Raw genomic sequence first — 20,045 nt, 5'->3', positions numbered from 1 at the left:
AAACCGTACACCTTAAAACAGTGAATTTTATGGTATGTGAATTATATCTCAAATGTTTAGGGGTGCCTGGTTGTCTCAATCAGTTAAGCATCTGACTCTTGATTTCCGCTCAGGTCATGATCTATCTCATGGCTCATGGGATCGAGGTCATGATCTCATGGTCCATGGGATCAAGCCCTACATTGGGTTCTGCACTGTCAGCACAGAGCCTGCTTGGGATTCTCTTTCCCTCTCTCTCTCTCCCTCTCTCTCTCTCTCTCTCTTTGCCCCTCTCCTGCTCATACACTCTCTCTCTCAAAATAAATAAACATTTTTTAATGTTTATTTATTTTTTTTAATGTTTAAAAAGCACATGTGTAGTGAAGAATGCAGCTACCTAGCTTACTAGAGAAACAACAGAGGCCAAGGCCACCATCAAGTTGTGAGGCAGGGCTGTCACCCCCTTGTGGCTGAGCTGTGAGAGCCATCCCCAGGGCAGCCAGAGACACCACTGCAAACAGCCTCTCCACCACAGCCAGCTTCCCTCCCCCACCTCCTCCCTTGACCCACTGGGAGGCCAAGTCCTTGGTATGCATCAGATGAGTGATGTTTTCCAACCTTCTTACCCCACATGAAATCGGACTTTGAATGCTTTTATTTTCTTAACTGGAAACTCAGGCATCAGTGTGGACACATTGTTGGTTTTACTTACATACATACATTGGGTCGCGTCATCTTAGTGAAACACTGTCCTCTCAGGTAAGTATCCCATTAATATGTTTATCTTATTAGGCCATATTGAGTAAATATTCACCGTCAGGAATTTAGAAGATTTGAATAAACAGAACAAGGAGGAGAGTTAGGGTGCCCCCTCTGCCCACCCTCCCTGGAAATGAAGACCTAAGGAACATTTAGTATGACTCTGCACTGACAGATGGAACAGAGAGAAGCAGTGTAGCTGGAGAGGCGTGGGCCAGCCACTGTGCCTACAAAGCCGGGCCCCTCTGCACAGTAGGATGCCCGGGCCATCTTGTAGCAGCTCCCAAGTGCTGACTGCTGAATTTTCAGGAATTTTGGGAACCAGTTAACATCATGTTGGTAGTTTGAAGTGAGCCGAGGTGGGGGTATTTTCAGCCCAGAAATGGACACGCTACAAATCGGACCCACCCCCCCCCCACCCCCCCCCCCCACCGCACCGCACTGGCAGGGTCGGAGTCAATGCCAGAAGTCCAGGGAAAGGGAGGAGTTGAGGAGTCTTGGGTGCTACCTAGCCTGGCCTGGTCTGGGTCTCAGGGTCCAGCTGCGTGGCACTCATCATGTGCTTCCCACAGCTCCACGTGCTGTGCTCAGGCCCTGGCTGCCATCTTAGCTACATGCTGGCAGGCTCTTCCGCCAAGGGGGCCACTGGGCATGCTCCTGAAGAAAGTGGGGACTGGGCACCATGGAGGGCAAGGGTGCTGGTGGATGTGGGGACCCAGATCCAGCAGCCCTGCTCTGCACTGTACAGAGGCCCAGCTCGGGAGCTGGCACCTCATGGCCTCAGCAGACTAGGGTCGTGTGGTGGGTGGGACTCCACCCTACAGCAGGCCAAGCCACTGACCTCACCAGCTGTGAGCGCCCAGTCCCAGGCTGCACTTGGAGGAGGGCCAGTGACAGGCTGGGACCCTTAGCAGGGGTGTGACCTGCCTGGGCCTTCACATCCTCACTGTAGACCAGTGCTGATGTCAAAGGTCCCTCCGGCTGGGACAAAGATTCAGGTGTTTTTAAGGTCCAGAGTCTTTGGGCCCCCACCAGGGCTGAGTTTCCATCCCACAGCTTGCCCACCCCCAACCACACCCGGGCCCTCCTTACCCTTCTGCCCCAGCTCAGCCCAATCTGGGGCTTCAGACCCTCCTCTCCAACCTCCTCCCCGCACTTCCTCAGGGACTTGTCACAGCTCTTCCAATCCTTCATGGCCCAAACTAGCTTGGGGTCCACGCCTGCTCCACCACTGGGCATCGTCCTGGATTCCACCCTCTCAGTCAGATCCTCCCATTCTACCTCCCAGACCCCTGAGTCCCCTCCTCTTCTCCACCCCCAAGGCTGCCAATGACAAGAAGCCTCCCTTGTGGCGGACCTCCTTCCCAATCTCTTCCTCAGCAGCCCTTTCTCTCCACAGCACCCGCAGGTGTGTTTCCAAAGTGCACAGCTGTGTACAACACTCTGGGCCACTTCACTGGCTCTCCCCTGCCCTCCCCCTGGCCTTGCTCACTCTGGTCCTGGGGCAAGCTGGCACTTTATACAGTTGGCAGGGTGCGTGAGGTGTACGAGGAGAAGGTTGTTTCCAGGTCAGCCTGGTTCTAGGTAGCGCAGGTGGATGTGCAGAGAACCAGGATGCAGCGTGGGCATTGCCCTGGGGTCTCATGGGGGCAGTGGGCATGCATAGGTCAAGGTGGCACACAACAGAGTGAAAGCAAAACTCCACAGCTTCTGGGATGGGAAAAACATCGCCCACCCCAATGGCTGGGTTGGATGTCCCATCCTCAGCTGGCCTGGCCCCATGCCTATGAGCGGCATGGGGGGGGGGGGGGAGGGTGGCACAAGCCAATCCCAGCCTAGGCACTGCGTGTGGCAAGCAAACTCTGCTCCCAGACGGCTCACAGCTGCAAAAAACAAATGAGCAGGAAAAGAGCCCACAAGAAAAGAAGCAAGCCACCAAAATATTCCTAGGGGCATCTCTGAGGAGTGGAACTGTGGGTGTTTTCTTTCTCTTTTTCTGTTCCCATTATCTTTAACGTTTCTGGGGGTTTTTCTAACTCCCTGAGATGAGCAATGTTACTTTTACAAGGAAAAACTCCACCCAGTGTTTTCCAAAGTTCACTCTGGGCCCTGTTTCATTTGATGACCAGCATTTCTCAGGCTCGGGGCACCTGCCGGACCCCTGCAGCAAGCCAGGGCGGGCTGGCCCTGCTCCCAAAGATGCCTGCCTTCCTTGGGCTGGGGGGCAGCCCCTCCCTGGAAGGCTCAAGGGACTCAGGGGCGACAGGAGCCCTGCCAAGAGAACAGAGGTGCCTCTGTCTCTGATCTGCCTCAGATACTGCAGGGTGTCGGGATAAAAGCTGCTGCCAAAACTGGAGGGGTGTGGCCCTGCCTTATTAGGGTGTTTGCTGTGCCCGGGCCACCTCGCACACATCCCACTCAACTGTGCTCCTGTTGCTGTCCCTGTTTCACTCTGTCCCATCTTGTCCTCATAAGCTTACAGGTGGGGGACCAGGAAGCGGGCAGGGAAAGCAGGGGCTCCAGAGCACATGAGGAGGGGTGAGCCCTGGAAGGCTGGCTGTGTCCACAGACTCAGGCCATGATGGAGTGGGCAGCAAAGTGCATCTGAAACAAGACATCTGCCATTTTGGGTGTCCTAGCTGCCCTAATACTGTGGGCCAGCGTATTCCCACCAGCTGGGTGACCACTCTGCACATCACACCAGATTTGGGGCCATCACCCCACCCTCCGTAGCTGTTCCCCATTCCTGGGTACGGCTTCTCCCCAAGTCTTTTTCCTAGCAAAACCACAGGGTTTTGTCGGCCCACAAACCACAAGTCAAAGAACATCGTCCTGCCAGGGCTTGGCTGGAAAGGGGCTGCTGGGCCTCGGAGACCATCCCCTCCCACCCAGTCTGAGTCATGCACTTATACCCAGCCATGTTCCAGAAAGGACTGCAGAGGCCAACACTGGCCAGACACTAGTGGACATGTGACTGACCTCCTAAGTCACTCAGCCTCTAGGGCCTCAGTTACCTCATCTGTGAAATGGCACCAGGGCCTGGGAGCCCAGCCTGGGCCAGGCCTAGGGGAGTGCCTTGTCCCCACCCCACCCCTGAGCAGCCTATGCTTGGGCAGAGTTTAGCCAGACCCCCACACAGACCCGTTATCATTTTTAACATTGTCACCGTTTTCACCGTTTGGGCTTACAGAGGAGGAGACAAGGGCCCCAGAGGTAAGATCTCCTCCACAGGATCACACAGCTGGGGGTCCGGGAAGCTGATAGAGGCCACAGTCTGGGTTTTAACGTCCTGCCCTTTGGTTGTGACCTCGGGTTGGTGCCCCGGCCCCTCTGAGCCCTGGTTCTCCACTAGAGAGGGGAAACCTGTGCCCATCTTGCAAGGTAGGCGGGAGTGGGGCGGGAGGGAGCTTCACCTGCTGCGGCCAGACACCCCGGTCCTGACGCGCGCCGCTACCCGGGCCGGACACCCCGGTCCCGACGGGCACCGCTACCCCGGCAGCCAACCGAGGTCTAGGGGCCGGGCCGGAGGCGCGGCAGGTAGATCGGCCGGCTCCCCTGGGCGGGGGGGGGGGGGGGGGGGGGCAGGGGTCGGGACTGGGGTCCCGTCCCGCAGTCCTGCCCAGGCAGGCGCCCTCCTGGCGCGTGGCGCCCTCCGCCCAAGGGCGTGGGGGAGGGGAGGGCTGTTACCTTCCCGTCATTGTGGCCGCGCGCGTTGAGCCCGTGGTCGCCTCTGGACCCCCTCCGCCGCCTCCGCAGCCGGCCGAGCACCCTCCCGCAGGTCCCTCCCGGGAGCCGAGCGGGGAGACGCCCAAAAAAGGCCAAGAGCGGCTCCGCCCGCCGCGCAGCCCAGCCCGCGAGGTGGAGAGGGGGGGGCAGGGGTGGGGTCCGCCCCGCCCGCGAGGGGGTGGTGGGAAGCGGGGGGAGTGGGGGCGGAGGGGTGGGCCCTGCCACTCGGCGCGGCCCCTGCTCTGGGGACACCCGAGCCTGCCCTGCGGCGGGCGCGGGTCACGTCCTCCCCCGCCCGGGCTTCGCTCGCCACCTCCCCGGATTCCCGGCATAGTTTTCCTTTTAAAGGGAGTGAAGTTATAATAACCGCGAAGGAGCCCCCCAACCCCGCCGGGACGCCCCCCCCCCCCCCCCCCCCCCCCGCCGCGCTCCCGCTCCGCTGTCCCCGGCCGCCCCAGAACTCGAACGCTGGCGGGCCGACCGGGATTGGGGGACACCGAGGGACGGTGCTCGGACCACCTCCCCGCTGCCTCCAAGCCCCGAGCTCCTGCTGCGGCCCCAGGTCCAAGAGAGGGGTCACCTTCACGCTTCCGTGCTTCACACAGACCTTTCTGGGCACCAACTCCCTCCCGGGGGGGCCCTGGGGACCCCCCAGTGCACGTCGTCCCACCCCAGGGGAGCCCAAGGTGGAGGGGGGCGTCCCTTCAACCCGTGAGCCTAAGTCTACATACTGAGATGCCAGACCAGTGCCCTCCCTGAGAAATAACCATTTCAACCCACGCATGTGAGTAACCCCTAACCTAGCAAAAGGTACCTTACAATGGAGAAACCCAATGCCGGAGTTGGGGAGGGGAACCGAGCACTCCTTTCTATGATGAAGCACTACTGACAAGATAGGAAAGAGCCCTTTAAAGTGGCCCTGTAACACAGAATCATTTGCGGAATCTATTCTGAGAAAGATATTACATAAACAAAAAACACCCTCACTCACTCTACCTACAGGCACATATTTCCAGCTGGGCTGTGGAGTGTAGCATATAACTGGAAGCAACCCAAATATCACACCGTGAGGCCAGGGCCGAGCCGCCTGATCTATTAACCCTACCGAACATCAAACATCCTATCACTTCTAGCTTGGCAACAGATAAAGACTATCTAGAAATGACAGTGCAAAGTAGCAATGCACAAATAAACAGTGGAATTCAGAAGGGAGAGTTGATAGTGACACACAGAGTTACACCTGCAGAAATGAGCTTGATAAAGGCGTCTGTTCCTAAGCAGCTGGTATCTTGAAACCAGAGCAGTTTGCACTTGTTAGTTCTTTTGCAGTGGTGTCCTAGCTAATAAATAGTGTTTTACTGTAACTTGATGGTTGATTAAGCATCAAGTATGGATGACTTCTTGGTTCATCTGCCTGTTTAAGGAGAAATGCTTTCCACAATTGCTGATGCAGAGGAACAGGTGTGCCAGGGGCTGTGCTCCAGAAATGGACTGCCCGACTCAATGGTTCATTGAATGTTGGGGTCCTACAGGAACCAAAAAGGATGAAAAGTAGAAGGGAGAACACCACAGGGACCTGCTCCCTGCCCCAAGGGGATCCCACGCCTACCTGAAAGCCTGAAGGCCTCCTTAGCATGGTTGCTGAGCACAGGAAGATGTGCCTGTAGCCAAACCAGAGCCCTCTGCTGCTCGCCGGACCATGTAGCATGCCTCATCCTGGGGCCAAGGGCAAGCTCAACAGGAAGGAGCTTGGTGGCAGCTGTGGGCATCAGTCAGCTCTGCTGAAGATACGAAGGCTCCAAGGAGCCTCATGCCGATTTGCAGGAAAGAGCTGCAGTTGCCTGGCAGTGGTCACTCACATATTCACTCACTCACACCCATTCATCCCAGAGTAATGATGCTATTCAGGCACTGGGGGTAGAGCAGTGAACAAGAGGAGATGCAGTGGGGGGCAAACAGTAAATAAAACATAAACGTGACTTCAGGCAGGGACAGTGCTGCAAAGAACAGAACAACATGAGGAGCTGCTTTAGGTTGGAGGCATAAGGAAGGCTTCTGAGGAGTGGCATTGGAGCTAAAACCTGAATGAGGAAAAGAGCCGGGGGGGGGGGGGGGGGGGGGGGGGAGGGCAGCCAGGGCAGTGGCCCTGAGGTGGGAATGGGCTTGGGAGCTCAAGGTCAGAAAGAAGGTGGTGTCTCTGGAGAACAGAGAGGCAGAAGGCATGGGAAATAAGGGAGAGGGGCCAGGGGGCCAGAGCACAAGGGCCACATTAGTGTTTGGATTCCACCCTTAGAACAGTGGGGGATTCTGGGGCGCCTGGGTGGCTCAGTCAGCTCAGTCGGCTAAGTGGCCGACTTTGGCTCAGGTCATGATCTCATGGTCTGTGAGTTCAAGCCCTGCGTCAGGCTCTGTGCTGACAGCTCAGAGCCTGGCGCCTGCTTTGGATTCTGTGTCTTCCTCTCTCTCTCTCTGCCCCCCCCCCCCTCCAAGCTCTGTCTTCTTCTTAAAAATAAATAAATGTTAAAAAAAATTTTTTTTTAAACAGTGGGGGTTTCTAAGCAAGGACAGACACAACACCCTCTGGGACTCAGGGGGCTTCCCCCTCATGCCCCTCTCTAGCTGACAGCTACACCTGAGCCAGCCCAGTGCCCAGGGATGCTAAGGTAGGGCTCAGGGTTCATGGAGCCAAGGGAGGGGCTGGGCTTCCTCCTACCAGACCAGCCTAATTAGTGGCATGAGGACAGAGAGAAACTGGGGATCCCAAAATCCTCAACTTGTATCTAGATTCAAAGTCCCACCCCCATGTGATTGTGGGGCCTTGCAGCCCCGAGGAAGTCTCAGGGTCTCTCACCATGGCCCAGGTCCCAGAAGGAGCCAGGGTGCCTTCCCAGCACAAAGGACCTGTGTCATGCCTATTTAATGATGGCCCATGTGAAATGAGGCACCCTAACCATTCTGCCCAAAGGGCCTCTCCCCCGAATCTGGTTTAGGCATCTCCCCCTCGGGGCACTGGGGATAGCTAAACTGGGCTGTCGTCAAGCAGGAGTGTATAACTGGAACCAAAGTGTATTCCAGAAGTGGCCTGTGACAATCCCCAGGGAAGGACAGGGAAGCACCTGGATGGCACAGAGGAGAAGCTGGAGGCTCTAGCTGGAGCCTGGCCAAAAATGAGTAGTGGGTGCACACCCGCCTCTATACGCCCACAGAAAGCAGATCATTTGCTGCTTTAACAATGAAATATTTCTATGTTAAAATGGGAGCATGCCTTCAGACAGTGATCTGCTATTATACACATCATCTGACCAGCCCAACATGACCTTCCTTCTTCCTGGCCCAAGCAGAGCTCAGTGAAAGAAGTCTGATTACCATTATTGCAGAATCATAAGCCACCAATTCTTTTAGAGCTTGCAGAACAAAAGAGACTCAGAGGTTGTCTTAGCCTATGGAGAACACAGAACCCTTCTTGAGGGTCTGGATTACCCAGGGGTATAACAGGACCACGGAGCTTCACAACTCCTTTGCAAAGACAGGCTGGCCTTGGACTCTGAAAAGAAAATGCCAGTTCTCTCTTACCTTAGCTCTGGGGCAGGCTTGATGCAACTCACAGACTTGGAACAAGAGTGGCCTTGCACAACCCCAAACAGCATTCAGGAATGCCACATGTTTGCACCACAAAGCATCACTGCGTGGTCCAACAAGAAATCACTTGTGCACTGTGATCACAGAGATTTTCACCTGCAGGGGCACCAGCCTCTCTCTGCTCCTAAGGACACCTCTCTTCTACACATGGGGTTCTCTTTGCCTCCTTTTTCCCATTAGGACAGCCAACCCACCAACCATCTCCAACCTCTGTCCAGAATAAAAATCAGCTGTGCCCGCACCACCATGATCCCCAACCCCAACCTGTCCACACTTGGTCTCATCCACAGAAGGCCTAGCATCCAGCCAAGGTGAGCAGGCTTTCACCATCTGCATGCCACGTAAGGGTGTGTGAGGCTAAACCAGGAGGCAGACCACCCTGGGGCTGTTCCTTCACCCCAACATTAGCAACATTGTCATGATCACTTAAAGGACATAAAGGGAATGGCAGGGAGCAAGCCCCATACACATCTCAAAAGCAAAGAGTACCCCTCAGGCGCCATGCAGTGTCTCTACCTCAGGGGGCTGAGTCTCCACTCCACCTCCTTCTGCTGCTTCCTTCCCTGAGCGCTGCCAGCACCTTCTCTGGTGGAAAAAGCAGCTGCCCAGCCCGCTTGGCACAGCCACTTGGAGAAGGACTGGGCAGCAGCTGCTGGGAGTGTCCAGCCGCCACGGGTACCCAGATATTCCAGCGTCACCTCTCCCTAGGCAAGATGCTCCGCTTGAGCTGGAGGGTGGGCCGGAGGCACCTTGGGGTCAGGAGAGGGTGGAGGAAGCCAGGAAGGAAAGGCCAGCCTCCCTCGGGAGGTGGTTGCAGGGCGGGCCACTGAAAGCCCATTCCCCCCCCCCCCCCCCCCCCCCCCCCGCAGGCCCAGGAGCCGGGCCAGCAGAACAAAGGAGCCACAGCTGCTCTCCACATTCAGAGACCAGAAAAGAGGCAGCTGCCAGGGTGGCATCCATTTGGCAGCCACTAAAATGAGCATTTACTAAACTCCTGAGTTCATGAGTCCCCAGGGAGGCCTAATGTTTACAGCACTTACACACGCCAAAACCAAGCCCTACAAGGGCACAGAGAAAAGAAAACCCGCAACTACTTTGAATAACCCAAGGACAGTTACTGAGACACCTTCTTGCCAGTTATTATTTTCCCTGAAAGGAGGGAAATCTCAGGATTATTTATATGATTTTAATTATTTTCTAATCTTTTGCTATAAAAATTTCATTGTAGGGGCGCTGAGGTGGCCCAGTCGGTTGAGCGTCAGACTTCGGCTCAGGTCATGATCTCACGGTCTGTGAGTTCGAGCCCCTCATCAGGCTCTGTGCTGACAGCTCGGAGCCTGGAGCTTCGGATTCTGTCTCCCTCTCTCTCTGCCCCTCCTCCACTCACGCTGTCTCTCTCTCTCAAAAATAAATAAGCATTTTTTTACAAGTTTTTTTTTTTTAATTTTCATTGTATTGGGAAATGCCCAGAAGTAGAAGCAAACTTCCTTGAGCTTCACCCCCAAAGATGGGTGCCAACAATACTGATTCCAGTCTTATCTGCACGCAGTCACTGTGCGCACAATTGTGATCCTTTTGTGCTTGAAATTTCATATCATTTCTTCATGGCAAACGTCCACGCTGTGCAGGACTTATCAGAGCTGCCCAGTTGTACAGCTCTGGGGCATCCTTCACACTGTGCTGTACACACTGTCCCAGGGTCTCCTCAGACTCGTGCTACGTGGGGGGCAGAGGCTGGCATTCACAGGCACTATGTGCACAGTTCGTAGATCCAGCTTTCATGAGGATAACCGGGTTTTGTTTTTCAGTCAAATTTTATACCTGAGCATGAAACTATTTACTTTGTGCAACACGGCACCCAACAGAGGCCTGGCTAGATACACAGCAGGCACTCAACTATTTGTTGGAACCAGTGATGTTATGCTGTATTGCCATGTTGTTTAAAATAACCTGCGTCCGTGTTATAAATATGCTATACACCGTGTTATAAATATGCTATGGAGAATGTAAACTATCCAAGACAGACTCTTGCCTTGTTCGCTGCTCTTTCTGCCAGACCCAGAACAGGGCTCTACTCAGAGAAGTTGCTCAGTAAATATTTGTTAGATGAACGTCGTTTTAAGCATTCTTGGTAAGTTTCATACGCTTGTGAGCTGCCTGAATGTGAATGCATTATCACTCTTGTTGATCAAAACATCTCAGATGCCATTTTACTCACCACATGCAGTCCTGAACTGAATTTGTACAAACAAAAAAGTTTATTTACACCTAGGGAATTCATAATGTGAAGAAATCTCGATGGAAAGAATTCTTTTAAAAACAGAATCTTTTTGCAAAGGCACCTGGTGCTCAAACTCATGTTACACATTGCAGACTCTGGTAGCTGCACAAGAGTCCAAGGCTCGCCGCAGGAGAGGCAGATGTGGCGGCCCCGAGGCACAGCGACTCTGACCAGAGTGGATGTTGTTCGTCAAATGCGCATGTGCAAAGGGAGGCCCTGGGCCTCTGACGAGCAAGCACCACCCAGACAAGCCACAATTCCACTGGCACATCTGTCCATTAGGCTCCGGTCCATTAGTGTGAAGTCCAAGCCTGAGGGCACAGCAGAGACTCACCACACGTGTTTTTTCTCCTGGGGACACCCCAAGTTGGCAATATGAACAGGCTCAGAGCCCAAGGATTATGCCCGGTGAAAAGCAGGTGGACACACGTGGGAGACCAGGGGCTAGGCCTTTATTCTGTGAAGTTCAGACATGACAAGAGTTGAAAAACCCACACTGTTCAGGGCAGTGCAGCATGCTGGTTTGAAGAGCACGGACCATCCAGTCTCACACTTACTGTCACCGAGGCAGGTGCTTCCCTACTCTGGGCCTCAGTCTGCTTATCTGTAAAATAGAGCAGATAATAATAGTACCTCCTTCATAAAGAAATTTGTGGGGATTAAATAAACTCCTCTAGGTAAGCAATTCTCAAACTTCTTGGTCTTTTTTTTACACTCCTAAAAAGTACTGAGGACACGGAAGAGAGTTGATTTATGTGGGCTGCATCTATCAATATTTACCATCTTGGAAGTGAAAATGAAACATTTTCTTAACCAGCTGTTAATTCATTTTAAAATCAAGTGAGAAAACTATTATGTACTAACATAATGTACCTTTAGGAAAACTACTTTCCAACAAGAAGTAATTACTGAGACACCTCTACCCAGCCACAATAAAGCAGCAGGAACCAGACAAAATATATGAAACAGACAAAATATAGAAAACGCAGGTGTTCAAGACACTGAACATCAGGCAACAAAGGACAATGATCAAGAGACAGGAAACAAATGAGTGAACCTGTGACTGTCCCAGCTCAGTGCTTCAAGAGTATTTCCAGGCCTTGATCCGTGGATAAGGAAGCCAGGTGGACACGAATGGACTCCCTTAGTCAAAGAGACAGAGCTGAAATCCCAGGGGACCAGGACAGCTAGACTTTGCAGGACTGGTACTGGAAAGGAGAGAGAGAGAGCTCCAAAGATCTCCAGAGGATCCCCCTCAAGCCTTAGACTGAGACATGCGTGTGCTCCAGGTCAGGGGATAGCGCTTGGCACTCACGTAACGCAAAGAATAATGCCTATTTCCACCAGCCATATGGGGAAACCCCAGCACAGAATAGAAACCACCCAAACTGAACACAGTTGGGAGACTGAAGAAAGTGAAGAAAACCTCAGGGACCTGTAATACTTTCTCAGAAAAGTAAAATGTCAACACCAGTAACTGCCTAAGCTACAAATAATATGACTTTTTAGAGTAACCACTAAAAACAAACAAACAAAAAAAGAAACAACTATGTAAAGAGGTACACCCCCAAAATACCATAGATAGATCAAAGTGGAATTCTAAAAATATTCGAGAGTTACACAAGGAGGCAAGATAAACAGGAATGATCTGTTGATACACACACAACTTGGACATATCTCAAGGTCATTATGCCCAGTGGGAAAAGCCCATCTTAAAAGATTATATACTGGATGATTCCATTCATAAAACATCCTTGAAATAACAAAATTATAGAGAATGAAAACAGATGAGTGGTTGCCAGTGATTGGGAACGATTGGGGCAGGGGGTAAGTGTGATTATAAAAGAGTTTTCTGATTCATTAATGTGGGCTGTCTTTCCATTTATTTCGATTTTACTTTCATCAAGCAATGTTTGTAGTTTTAAGCATGTAAGTCTCACACTCCTTTAGTTTATTCGTATTTTATTATGTTTGATGTGATTGTATGTGGAGTTGTTTTCTCAATTCCCTTTTCAGATTTTTCACAGTGTATAGAAATATAATTAAAGTTCATAGATTCCTCTGGCACCCTACAACCCTGCTGAACTTGTTCATTGTTTCCAGTAGTTTCATAAGGGATTTCTTAAGCTTTTCTATCCACCAGATGTCACCTGCAAAAAGAGATAGTTTTACTTCTTCCCTTCCATTATTGATTTTTATTCATTTTTCTATTTTCCCTGGCTAGAATATCCAGTACACTGCTAAATAGAAGTCTTGTTCCTAATCTCAGGCTGAAAGTTACAGTCTTTCACCATTAAATATATTAGCTGTGGGTTTTTCATAAATCCCTTTATCATGTTGAGGAATTTCTCCTCCCTTCCTTGTTGTTTGCATGTTTTATTTGTCAAATGCTTTTACTATATCAGAAAGATTAAAAGATCTTATCACCTTTGTCCTTCATTCTCTTAATGTAGTGTATTACATTGATGTTCATATGTTATTCCAACCTTGCAATCCTGCAATAAGCCCCACTTGGTCATGGTGTATAATCTTTGTATATGTTGCTGGATTTGGTTTGCTAATATTTAGTTGAGGATTTTTGTGTATATTCATAAGAAATGTTGGTCTGTAGTTTTCTTTTTTGTGATGTCTTTCTTTAGTTTTGGAATCAAGGCCTTGACCTCACAGTATGAGTTGGGGAGTGTTCCCTCCTCTTCTATTTTTGGAAAAGTCTGTGAAGGATTGGTGTTAATTTTTTAAACATTTGGTAGAATTCCCTAGTGAAGCCTCTGGTCCTGGGTTTTCCTTTGTGGGTAGTTTTTTCTTTTTTATTATTGATTTTTATTTTTTACTTTATATCCAACTTAGCATATAATGCAATAATGATTTCAGAAGTAGAATCCAGTGTTTCATCCCCTATGTATAACACCCAGTGTTATTCCCAACAAGTGCCTTCCTCAATGCCCCATGTCCATTTAGCCCATCCCCCCTCCCACAGTCCCTCCAGCAACCCTGTTTCTTTTCTATATTTAAAAGTCACTTATGTTTTGTCCCCCTCCCTGTTTTTATATTATTTTTGCTTCCCTTTCCCTTATGTTCATCTGTTTTGTATCTTAAATTCCACATGAGGGAAGTCACATGATACTTGTCTTTCTCTGACTAATTTCACTTAGTCTAATACCCTCTAGTTCCATCCACGTAGTTGCAAATGACAAGATTTCACTCTTTTTGATTGCTGAGTAATACTCCATTGTATATATATACCACATCTTCCTTATCCATTCATCCATCGATGGACATTTGGGCTCTTTTCATACTTTGGCTATTGTCTATAGCGCTGCTATAAACATTGGGGTGGATGTGCCCCTTCAAAACAGCACTCCTGTATCCTTAGGATAAATACCTAGTAGTGCAATTGCTGTGTCATAGGGTAGTTCTAATTTTTTGAGGAACCTCCATACTGTTTTCCAGAGGGGCTGCACCAGTTTGCATTCCCACCAGAAGTGCAAAAGAGTCCTCCTTTCTCCACATCCTCACCAACATCTGTCATCGCCTGAGTCGTTAATGTGAGCCATTCTGACAGGTGTGAGGTGATAACTTATTGTGGTTTTGATTTGTATTTCCCTGATGATGAGTGATGTTGAGCATTTTTTCATGTGTCTGTTAGCCATCTGGATGTCTTCTTTTGAAAAGTGTCTATTCGTATCTTTTGCCCATTTCTTCACTGGATTATTTTTTTGGGTGTTGACTTTGATAAGTTCTTTATAGATTTTGGATACTAACCCTTTACCTGATATGTCATTTACAAAGATCTTCTCCCAATCCGTAGGTTGCCTTTTAGTTTTGCTGATTGTTGTGGGTAGTTTTTAAATTACTAATTCAATCTCTTTGTTATAGGTCTATTCAGATTTTCAGTTTCTTCTTGAGTCAGTTTTTATACTTTATGTGTTTCTATGAATGTGTCCTTTTTGTCCAGATTATCTAGTTGGCTGGTGTAGAATCGTTCAGTTTTCTTTTACAATCTTTTTTACTTCTGTAAGATTGAAAGTAATATCCTTTCTTCCGTTTCTGATTTTAGTCATTTGAGTGTTGTTTTCTTGGTCAGGTAAGCTAAAGGTTTGTCAGTTTTGTTGATCTTTTCAAAGACCGAACCTTCGGTTTCATTGTTTTTTTCTATTTTTTTTTCCTCTTCTCTATTTCATTGATTTCTACTCTGATCTGTATTGTTTCCTTTCCTTCTGCTTGCTTTGGATTTAGTTTGCTCATCTGTTTCTAATGTCTTAAGGTAAAAAGTTTAATTACTGATTTAAGATCTTTCTTCTTTTTTAATGTAGACTTTTATAGGTATATATTGCCCTTTCAGCACTGCTTTTCCTGCATCCCTTAAGTTTCTGTATGTTTGTATTCATTTTCAATTAAAATGGTTTTATTTATTTATTTATTCTTTGACTCATTTGTTCTTTAGGAATGTGTTACTTAATTTCCACATATTTATAAATTTCCCAAATTTCCTTCTGTTACTGATTTCAAACTTCATTCAATTGTGGTCAGAGAACTTACTTTGTAGAATATCAACCATCTTTGATTATTGAGTTTTGTTTTAATGGTCTAGCATATGATCTATTCTGGAGAATGTATAATCTGAGGTTGTTGGATGCAGTGGTCTAGAGATGTCTCCTTCCTTTTTCTGTGTTACTATTATATCTACTACATCCATCTATATTGTAAACCCCCAAATACATTGTTTTAATTATTTTACATAATCTTATGTCTTTCTAAAAGTGAAAGTGAAGCAATTATATATTTATACAGTTTATTGTATTAACCTTCTTATTTAGCATTTCTGATTCTATTTCTTCTTGTAGACTTGAGTTACCATTTGGTGTCATCACCTTACTCCAAAACAGCTGTGTTCCCATCTACCTCCTTTGTGCTATTACAAAGTGTTGACTCATATTATGTTTCTGTATGTAAAAAGCCTAGCAGTATGAGCATATACCTATGTCTTAGGTCATTACATTTTAAATCAGTTTAGAGAAGAAGAGAAATGAAATATACAATTATACTGCCTTTTGTAATTACCTACCTTTACTGACACTGTTTTTCATGTGGATTTTAGTTACTATCTGGTGTCATTTGCTTTCAGTCTGAAGAACTTTTTGTGTTTTTTATAAGTCAGGCCTGCCAGCAATAAGTTCTTTCAGTTTGCCTTTATTTTGTCTTTATTTCTTGAAAGATAGTTTTGCTGGATATAGAATTACTGGTTGACAGGTTTCTACTTTAAGCACTTTAGATATGTCTTTTGGCCTCCACTGTTTCTGATGAGACATCAGCTGTCGCTCTTAGTGCATTTTCCTTACATGTGATGAATTGTTTTCCTCTTGCTGCTTTTAAGACTTTATCTTTGGGGTGCCTGGGTGGCGCAGTTGGTTAAGCGTCCGACTTCAGCCAGGTCACGATCTCGTGGTCCGTGAGTTCGAGCCCCGCGTTGGGCTCTGGGCTGATGGCTCAGAGCCTGGAGCCTGTTTCCGATTCTGTGTCTCCCTCTCTCTCTGCCCCTCGCCCGTTCATGCTCTGTCTCTCTCTGTCCCAAAAATAAATAAACGTTGAAAAAAAAATTTTTTTTAAAGACTTTATCTTTGTTTTTCAACCTTGTGACTATGTTATGTCTAGGCATGGATCTCTTTGTGTTTATCCTACTTGAAGCTCATTCTTCTTGAACATATAAATTAATGCTTTTCATCAAATTTGGGGACTTTTCAGCTATGACTCCTTCTAATAATTCCTTTGCCCCTTTTCTCTTCTGTCCATTATGCATATGTTAATGCATTTAATGGTGTCTCACATTTCTCTGAAGCTCTGATCATTCTTCTTTTTTTCTCCCCATTTTACATGTTGAATTATCTTTATTACTATATTTTCAAACTCACTGTTTCTTTCTTCTGCCAACTCAAATCTACTATTTAAACTCCCAGTAATTTTTTTATTTTAGTTATTGTACTTTTCATCTCCAGAATTTTTATTTGGTTCTTCTTCTTTATAATTTCTATCTCTTTGTTGCTATTCTCTATCTGATGAGATACTGTCATCAATTCTTCAATTCTTTAAGTATGGTTTTCATTAGTGCTTCAAGAATATTTACAATGGCTGGCTTTTGTTGTTGTTATTTTTTGTGAGAGAGCCTGCGAGTGCATGAGTGGGGGAGGGACAGAGGGAGAGAGAGAATCTTAAGCAGGTGATGCAGGGGCTCAGTCTCACGACCATGAGATCATTACCTGAGCTAAAATCAAGAGGCAGAGTCTTGGGCGCCTGGGTGGCTCAGTCGGTTAAGCGGCTGACTTCGGCTCAGGTCATGATCTCGCGGTCCGTGAGTTCGAGCCCCGCGTCAGGCTCTGTGCTGACAGCTCGGAGCCTGGAGCCTGTTTCGGATTCTGTGTCTCCCTCTCTCTCTGACCCTCCCCCGATCATGCTCTGTCTCTCTCTGTCTCAAAAATAAATAAACATTTAAAAAAATTAAAAAAAAAAAAGAGGCAGACTCTTGAGCCACTGAGGTGCCTCTACAATCCTACAATGGCTGTTTTCAAGTATGTGTCTACTAAGTCCAACATCCGGGCCCCTTCAAAAGCAGTTTGTATTGGTCACTTTTTTCCTGTGTGGGGTCATAATTTCCTCTTTCATTGCATGTCTCAAAATTGTTTCTGTTGAAAACTGACATTTTAGATATTATGCTATAGCAACTCTGGATACTAATTACCTCCATCTCCCAGGGGTTGATGTTTTTGTTTGCTTGGCTATTTATTTGTACAGTGACTTGCTGAACAAACTCTGTAAGGCCTATTTCCCTGGTAGTGTGCAGCTTCTGTTGTTCCTATTCAGATTTTGTCTTGTTTTTCTCTCTTAACCTGGCTTTCTAGCAGTCATCCTTGGGGTAGCACAAGTCACTTACTGGTCAAATTTTTTTTTACCCTTTACCATTGAAAGTGTGTGAGTCTTAAATGCTGCTACCACAGTCTGAGGAATTTATTTGTTGGCTGTTTGGTTGGCTAATTCGTTTTTACCCATGTGCAGCCAGAGACCGGTAGCTTGGATTTTCCCCCTCTAATCACTCCTGAAATTGCCCAGCCATGGCCACGCACAGTCTTTCAGACTCCAAGGGATGTGTGTGATATTATATGAAAGCCTGGCTTCCCAGGCATTGCCCCTGTATCAGAGTAGCTTATTGTTCAACCAGTGTTTGGTCAGAAATTGCACTTAAGGCCCTTGTATCAGCAAGGTTTCTTTCCTGTGTTAATTTGTCTTTGTGCAGCCTGGGGAGTGTTTCCAAATCTGCTCCATGTCCTGATGTGATTTCTTCTCAGTGGGTGAATGTTTTATATACAAACTTACTGACACCCAGGGTTGACTGTGATCCAAGGAGCATTCTTCTTGGTTATTGCTTTCCCTGGTTCTGTTAAATGTCTGATGAGATACTAGTGCTTGTTGCCACTAGTATCATGTAGCTATAAGCGCCTTCTAATTCCTCTTGACCAAAATCTCCACTGTTTTCAACAATACCCTTAGACAGTCTGTTCCAAATAAAGTCAGTCCCCCTCAGACAGAGCTGGGAGTTCTTAATCCTTGTGGCCAGACTCTTCCCCTGGACAGAATCTCTGCATCCTGCACAGGATCTAGACTTAGGGATAGCAACCCACTTATCCCAGAGTAACCCTTCTCTAAAAGTGATCTCTGGGGTGATGGTACTCCTGTTCTTTTAGGCTTGCCCCTCCTGGTGTGGAGCCTCCCCTATAAGCCAGCTGGGGTGGTGGCAGGGATAGAGGTCCCAGCATCCGTGGCTTGCTCAGCTACAGGAGAGCTTCTACTCTACATATGGGGTCTGGGAGGGGAAAGCCCTCCTCTTCTTGACTAACCCAAGTAGAGTACCTGGAGTAGCATTTCTGTATGATGGAGCTGGCAGGGCTGTTGCCACAGATTTCTTATTGAGATTTAGTAGATTTTCTTGAATGACTGTTTCTCTACTTGCTGTATACACTTAGGATAATTTCCAGGACTTTATTGTTTTTAATAATTTTCTCCAGTTAACTATTGTTTTGTTGGGGAGTGAGTCCGCCATGGTGAGTCCACCATCTTTACTCCAATATTCCAAAAACAAGTTCACCTCTGTGATTTCTTTCACCAACTTTCCACCTAGTGGTGTTGACGGCATGAGTTTTATGGGTCTCCTAGCCATTATATACTTCACTAATCAAGGTTGCTCATACCTTACCCTGTAAGATGGCCCACTGGTTTTTTTCACATCTAATTTTAAAACTGTGAGAAACAAATTTTGTCTTTCAAATTAAATTATTAAATTACTTAAGTCATCCAATTCTTTTTTCTTCAAATCCTCAATAAGTGGTGTTAAAGTGATAATGCAACTGAACTGGAACAGTATTACTTGAAAATACAGAGGGGCGCCTGGGTGGCGCAGTCGGTTAAGCGTCCGACTTCAGCCAGGTCACGATCTCGCGGTCCGTGAGTTCGAGCCCCGCGTCAGGCTCTGGGCTGATGGCTCAGAGCCTGGAGCCTGTTTCCGATTCTGTGTCTCCCTCTCTCTCTGCCCCTCCCCCGTTCATGCTCTGTCTCTCTCTATCCCAAAAATAAATAAACGTTGAAAAAAAAAATTAAAAAAAAAAAGAAAATATGCATAACAATAAGCTAAAGTAAGGGCACCTGGGTGGCTTAGTCGGTTGGGCATCTGACTTCGGCTCGTCATGATCTCATGGTTCATGGGTTCAAGCCCCACATCAGGCTCTGTGCTGACAGTTTGGGGCCTGGAGCCTGCTTTGGATTCTATACCTCTCTCTCTGTCCCCTGCTCACACACTCTCTCTCTTTCAAAAAATAAATGAATAAACATTAAAAAAAAAAACCTTGTTTTAAATAAGCTATATTTTTAACATTGTGAAACACAAAACGCATGGTACAATTAAGGAGATTATTTCATTCAGCCTACTGCACTAGGGAGAAGGTTCATTAATAAGGAGCGCCTCTAAGCAAAGGGGGCCTGGACTTCACAGAGGCAGGTGAACAAGGGAGTCATGAGAAAGGGTAGAGGTGGGTCCAAGGTGCAAGCACAGGATGGTCCTTGGCAATTAGCCATTTCTCAGAACTCAAAAGGGTTGAGGGGCGCCTGGGTGACTCAGTTGGTTGAGCATCTGACTTCGGCTCAGGTCATGATCTCGCAGTTGGTAAGTTCGAGCCCCGCATGGGGCTCTGTGCTGACAGCTCAGAGCCTGGAGTCTGCTTCGGATTCTGTGTCTCCCTCTCTCTCTGCCCCTCCCACATTCATGCTCTGTCTCGGTCTCAAAAATAAATAAACATTAAAAAAATTTTTTTTAATAAAAAAAAAGGGTTGGGAGTTTTTCTGCCTTCCAGCAGCACAGAGCTCAAATAAAACTCAGTATGATTAATCCCTTCAAATGTCAGTTGTTGCTGAACAACTCAGAGGCAATCATGAGCCTCCTGAGTGAGTGAAGCAGGGTCTAAGAAATTCTATCTCAACACACTCTTAAATACAGAGAACAAACTGGTGGTTGCCAAGAAGGGAGGTGGAAGAGAATGGGTGAAATAGATGAAGAGGCTATAAAATAAGTAAGACATGGAAATAGTCAATAATACTGTAAAAGCATTGTATGGTGACAGGT

At 47.7% G+C, this 20,045-nt stretch overlaps 1 protein-coding gene across 3 annotated transcripts in view; it reads right to left on the bottom strand.

Annotated features, from left to right (window-relative positions):
- LIMS2 (LIM zinc finger domain containing 2) overlaps positions 1-8,783 on the bottom strand; it is a 41,764-nt gene extending 32,981 nt beyond the window's left edge. Inside the window, exon 1 of one of the 3 annotated variants that reach the window (XM_086718313.1) lies at positions 8,620-8,783. Coding sequence is in view for 2 of the 3 variants with exons in the window: in XM_086718309.1 (XP_086574435.1) it covers positions 4,426-4,436 (11 nt within the window). In the remaining variant the exon portion in view is untranslated. Of the gene's footprint in view, positions 1-4,425; positions 4,621-8,619 lie in introns of those variants that run through there. The other 2 variants (XM_086718309.1, XM_086718312.1) reach the window with 2 other exon arrangements.
- Positions 8,784-20,045: the final 11,262 nt, after the last annotated feature.

This window comes from Puma concolor, chromosome C1, assembly GCF_028749965.1.
Source record: "Puma concolor isolate L17-30 chromosome C1, mPumCon1.1.hap2, whole genome shotgun sequence".
NCBI classification, from domain to species: domain Eukaryota; kingdom Metazoa; phylum Chordata; class Mammalia; order Carnivora; family Felidae; genus Puma; species Puma concolor.
This window is presented reverse-complemented; position numbering and strand designations above follow the sequence as displayed.